The 6,000-nt window shown below is 37.5% G+C and overlaps 1 protein-coding gene across 1 annotated transcript; it reads right to left on the bottom strand.

The window, feature by feature from the left end:
* Positions 1-4,157: 4,157 nt before the first annotated feature.
* LOC122473081 (olfactory receptor 6C6-like) lies at positions 4,158-5,506 on the bottom strand. Its single transcript, XM_043563189.1, is given in 3 exon segments — positions 4,158-4,256; positions 4,258-4,306; positions 4,543-5,506. Coding segments are annotated over 3 exon segments (939 nt in total). The 5' UTR covers positions 5,334-5,506.
* Between the last annotated feature and the right edge of the window lie 494 nt (positions 5,507-6,000).

Below are 6,000 nucleotides of genomic sequence, written 5' to 3'. Positions count from 1 at the left end.
TTTTTCATCTACATTTAAAAAATTGGTGTTTAGGCTACCTTCATTAATTATCTCAGCTAGCTCTTCTGGATAACTTGCTGCAGCTACTACATGATACTTCCTGCTTCATTTTGTAATTTTATGTTATGGAGATGGCTTCTTTCCTTAAATCTCATGAGCCTTTTTGGATAAATACCTAGTAGTGCAATTGGTGTGTGTGTGTGTGTGTGTGTGTGTGTGTGTGTGTATACATGCATACATACATATACATAAATACACACACACACACACACAAAATAGATACTACTCAATGATCAAAAAGAGTGAAATCTTGCTATTTGCAACAATGTGATTGGAACTAGAGCATATTATGCTCAGTGAAATAAGTCAGGCAGAGAAAGACAAATATATGACTTCAATCATATGTGGAATTTAAGAAACACAATGGATGAACATAGAGGAAGAGAAGGAAAAAAAAGATTAAATCAGAGATGGTGGCAAACCATAAGAGACTCTTAAATACAGAGAACAAATGGGGTTACTAGAGGGGTACTGGGTAGGGGGATGGGCTAGTGGGTGATGGGCATTAAGGAGGACACTTGGGATGAGCACTGGGTGTTATATGTAAGTGATGAATACTTGGGTTCTACTCCTGAAAGCATTACACTGTATATTAACTAACTGGCATTAAAAAAATACAAAAACAGCAAAAATACAAAAATGAAATCTCATGAACCAATCTCTGCTAGCTTCAGACTTTTTTTTTTTTTCTGTAGCTTCCTCACCTCTCTCAATCTGCATAGAATTGAAGAAATTGCTCTGGATTAGGCTTTGGTTTATGGGAATGTGGTGGCTAGTTTGATCTTCTATCCAGACCATTACAACTTTCTCCATGTCATAAATAAGACTGTTTCACTTTTGGAGTGCCTGGGTGGCTCAGTCAGTTCAGGTGGCTCATCAGCTCAGGTCATGATCTCGTGGTCTGTGAATTCAAGCTCCCTGTCGGGCTCTGTGCTGACAGCTCAGAGCCTGGAGCCTGCTTTGGATTCTGTGTCTCCCCCCGTGCCCCTCCCCCACTCGTGCTCTGTCTCGCTCTGCCTCTCAAAAAATAAATAAATGTTAAAAAATTTAAAGAAAATTTACTCACTTTCTTATCACTCGTGTTCGCTGGAGTAGCACTTTTAATTTCTTCAAGAACTTTTTCTTTGAATTCACAACTTAATAATTAGCACAAGAGAACTAGCTTTTGGCCTGTCCTGGCTGTTGACATGTCTTCCTCATTAAGCTTAGTCATTTCTAGCTTTGATTTAAAGTGAGAGACAAGTGATTTTTCCTTTCACTTGAACACTTAGAGACCACTGTAGGGTCATTATTTAGCCTCATTTTAATATTGGTGTGTGTCAAGGAATAGAGAGGCCAGAGGAGAGAGAGAGAAAGGGGAACAGCTGGTCAGTGGAACAGTCAGAACACACATGACATTTACTGATCACATTTGCTGCCTTATATGGACATTGTTTATGGTGTTCTAAAACAATTACAATTACTATTGTATGTTACTACATCAAAGGTCACAGATTACCATAACAAATATAATGATAATGAGAAAGCTTGAACTCTTGTGAGAATTACCACAATGTGATACAGAGATGAGCAATGCTGTTGAAAAAATGGTGACTACATTTGCTTGATGCAGAATTGCCACAAATTTCAATTTGTAAGGAATGCAATATATGCAAAGTGCAATAAAGCAAAGCAATATCTCAATAAAATGAGATGTTCTTGTACCACATTTTTTTTTTTTTGTCCATTCATCATTTCAAGGTTACTTAGGTTGTTTCTACTTTTTGGCCCTTATGCATGATGCTACTATGGAAATGTGTGTAAGAGTTTTTGTGTGAGCGTGTGTTTTCAATTCCCAGAAGTAGAATGTCTGAGTTATATGGTAACTCTATATGTAACTTTTTGTTGAGCTGCCAGACTTTTCCGAGTGGCTGCACATTTTACATTCCCGCCAGCAATGTATGAGCGTTCCAATTTCTGTACATCATCACTTGTTATTCTGTATAATAGCACTTGTTATTTTTTGTGATGTATATAACCAACATATATGTACACAGCACACATACATATTATAACTGCCCCAGTGACTGCAAAATGGTATGTCATTGTGGTTTTAACTTGCATTTTCCTAGTGACTACTGTTCTGGAGCATCTTTTCATGTCATTTTGTCCATTTGTCTATCTTCTTTGAAGAAATGTCTACTCGGGGCCTTTGTCTATATTTTGTTGAGTTTTGGGTTTTTTTATTGTTCCCTTAGAGAAGTTAGTTTATATGAATTTAACCAAGGAGTGCAACACTTGTACAAAAGACATAACAAAACAAAAAAATTTTAAAAGTCCTAAATAAATAAAGGCATCCCATGTTACTGGATAGTAGATTTGACATTGTTAATTAAGATGGTAATATTGCCCAAACTTATCTACTCTATGGAATCAGTGCAATCCTCATTAAAATTTCAACTGCTCTTTTTGCATAAACGGCCAAGCTAATCCTGAAATTCATCTGGAATTTCAAAGGACCCTGAATAATCAAAACAGTATTGAAAATGAGGAACAGGGGCGCCTGGGTGGCGCAGTTGGTTAAGCGTCCGACTTCAGCCAGGTCACGATCTCGCGGTCCGGGAGTTCGAGCCCCGCGTCGGGCTCTGGGCTGATGGCTCGGAGCCTGGAGCCTGTTTCCGATTCTGTGTCTCCCTCTCTCTCTGCCCCTCCCCCGTTCATGCTCTGTTTCTCTCTGTCCCAAAAATAAATAAACGTTGAAAAAAAAATTTTTTAAAAAAGAAAAGTCCAAGGAAGACACAAAAAGTCTGTTTTCATTTATGCCATATATCTAAATGTTCAACAGTTCGGCTCAGTTTGTTTTCCTAAATATCCCTGGAACCATCACCTGGAGCTTCAGATTCATTGACTCTATTGCATTTCAACTCTCAGAAAACTCATTTTGTTTAAAATATTAGCCCTCTAACTTGTCTTCCTGACTCCAACATCCAAAAACCCATCCTCAATATGTTTAACATAGCAGTCTTTAAAAATAAAAATCTACTTGCATAGGTTCTTATATTAAAAAAGAAAACTCTCGGGGTGCCTGGGTGGCTCAGTCAGTTAAGCATCTGGCTCCAGCTCAGGTCATGATCTTAGGGTTTGTGGCTGCCCCAGCTCTCTGCGGTCATCATGGAGCCACTTTGGCTCCTGTCTCCCTCTCTTTCTGCCCTTCCTCTGCTGTCTCTCTCTCTCAAAAATAAATAAACATTAAAAAAAACACACAAGAAATAAAACTCTCATTGGAGCCACATGCATCAGAATCAGCTACAGTCCATGTTTCTATACAGCAATCCAGGCAAATTGAAAAGACATTTTAGGGATAAGAACATTGACTTTGTTTAAAAAAGCTAACCAGGTGTGTGATTCTTATTCACTCCAGATTTTAGGTCTATAGACCTACCAGATAAAGTCCTGGTGCATTTTAGGACATATGAGCCTTTTATGATTTGAAGCCTGCCTTTTTTTCTTGCCTTGTTGAAAATATTGGAATGACATTTGAAGAATTTCCTAGAGCCCCAGTGGTAGCACATGTTGTTATATTGATGTCTGTATAATTCATAACATTCTTATGATGAATATCTAATACTTTTTTTTTTTTGAGGAGGTCAGTACCATGTTTTGTAAAGTAAATGAAATTTAACATTTGTGTTGTTAACTAAAGAGAGGACTCCTGCTGAGGCACAGAAAGGAATGCTAATCATAAAGAGAAACAGGAAAGGATAGATGTATTGTGCTGAAAGTTCTGGTTAAAATATTATCAGGTTAACTAATTGAAGGGCAGATTAATTTATGAAATGAGTAAACATTTCTATTTACTTTTTTCTCCAAGTTTTTTTTTTTCAACATTTTTTATTTATTTTTGGGACAGAGAGAGACAGAGCATGAACGGGGGAGGGGCAGAGAGAGAGGGAGACACAGAATCGGAAACAGGCTCCAGGCTCCGGGCCATCAGCCCAGAGCCTGACGCGGGGCTCGAACTCACGGACCGCGAGATCGTGACCTGGCTGAAGTCGGACGCTTAACCAACTGCGCCACCCAGGCGCCCCTCTCCAAGTTTTAAAAATTAAAGTTTCTTTTCATTTTTTGAAAAAAGAGAAAGTCTTTTGGAGTATATCTTTGAAGGCTTGTTTCACTTGCTGGTTTCTTAGAGTGTAAATGAAAGGGTTTAATAAAGGGGGCAACTGAGGTATAGATAACAGTTACACCTTTGGATAAAGTCACCCTTGGGGCGCCTGGGTGGCGCAGTTGGTTAAGCGTCCGACTGCAGCCAGGTCACGATCTCACGGTCTGTGAGTTCGAGCCCCGCATCGGGCTCTGGGCTGATGGCTCGGAGCCTGGAGCCTGTTTCCGATTCTGTGTCTCCCTCTCTCTCTGCCCCTCCCCCGTTCATGCTCTGTCTCTCTCTGTCCCAAAAATAAATAAAAAACGTTGAAAAAAAAATTAAAAAAAAAAATCACCCTTTCCTTTGCTGTTGGTTTTATGTAATTAAAGATACAGCTACCATAAGTAAGGGAGACCACAATTATATGAGAAGAACAAGTAGAAAAAGCCTTTGTTCTTTTCTGAGCAGAGGGGATTTTTAGAATGGTCTTGATAATATATGTGTAAGAAAGAATCACTAACAGCAATGTGACTAGGAGTGTTAAAATAGCTAAGACAAATGAAAATAATTCCAGGAAATGAGTGTCAGTGCAAGAAAGCTGCAGCATAGGGGAAATGTCACACATGAAATGATCAATTACTCTGGAAGCACAGAATTCCAATGTCAGTCCCAAGGCCAATGGTGGAAATGTAAATAGAAAGCCTGATGTCCATGAACTGAATAGAAGTTGGTAACACACTTTGTTGTTGATAATCACTGGATAATGTAGGGGTTTGCAGATTGCTACATAACGGTCAAAAGACATGGCAGCCAGTAGGTAAAATTCTGTAATTTCTAATAAGAGGAAAAAGAACAACTGAGATGCACAACTATCATAGGATATTGTTTTGTTTTTAGTCACGATGCTTATCAGGAATCTGGGAATACAGACTGTTGTCAATGAAGCTTCCAAGAAGGAGAAATTTCGGAGGAAAAAATACATGGGAGTCTTGAGGCTGGGATCTAGCAAGGTAAGAAGGATGATGGATAAGTTCCCCATTACACTCAACACATAATTTAGAAAGAGAAATACAAAAATCACAATTTGCAGTTGTGGGTCATCGGTCAGTCCTAGGAGAATGAACTCCATCTCTCTTGATTGATTCCTCATTTCAGATTTCAGTCCTATGAAATAGACATAGGAAAACAGCCCCAAAAGTGGAAAGAAGAAATTTTTTTTTAAAAAACTACAAACAGAAAGATAAACATAGTCAGAAATGTAAACAAGTTTAAAAGGTTGATCCAATTTAACAAGACAGATGATACTTAAAATTATAGCATAGATCAACCTATGCAGCCTCTGATTGTTCCATTTGAGCCACAGTTATAACAGTATTGAATTTTTTCTTTTTCCCTATTTGCAATTGAAAGATAATTTAAATTTGAGCTGATCATCTCCAGATGAGCTGAATTCTGTTTAAATGTTCTAAATAAACATAAGTATGACTTTAAATGTATTTTCTTTGTATATCTTATAAATTATTGAAAAAATACTTATAACATCTAGAAAATTGTACCAATGTCAACTTACAGCGTTTATTCAAAAGTCCTTAGCTCACTAGAACACTTAAAAAATATGTGAAATATAGAAATAATGACAATTACATATTTTTATATGATTGAAATATTCTAATAATTAATATTCATTAATTATTTTGTCCCGATGTAGTACATCCCCATTGTTCTTTCATCTCATTTCACTTTATTATTTTTCTTTGGTTTCAAACACATCAGTCTTCTCATATTAGTTGCATTTAATCAGGAAGTTTTGACTATTG

Source organism: Prionailurus bengalensis, chromosome B4 (assembly GCF_016509475.1).
Source record: "Prionailurus bengalensis isolate Pbe53 chromosome B4, Fcat_Pben_1.1_paternal_pri, whole genome shotgun sequence".
NCBI classification, from domain to species: domain Eukaryota; kingdom Metazoa; phylum Chordata; class Mammalia; order Carnivora; family Felidae; genus Prionailurus; species Prionailurus bengalensis.
Note: the sequence above shows the minus strand (reverse complement) of the source record. Positions and strands in the feature narration are given on the sequence as shown.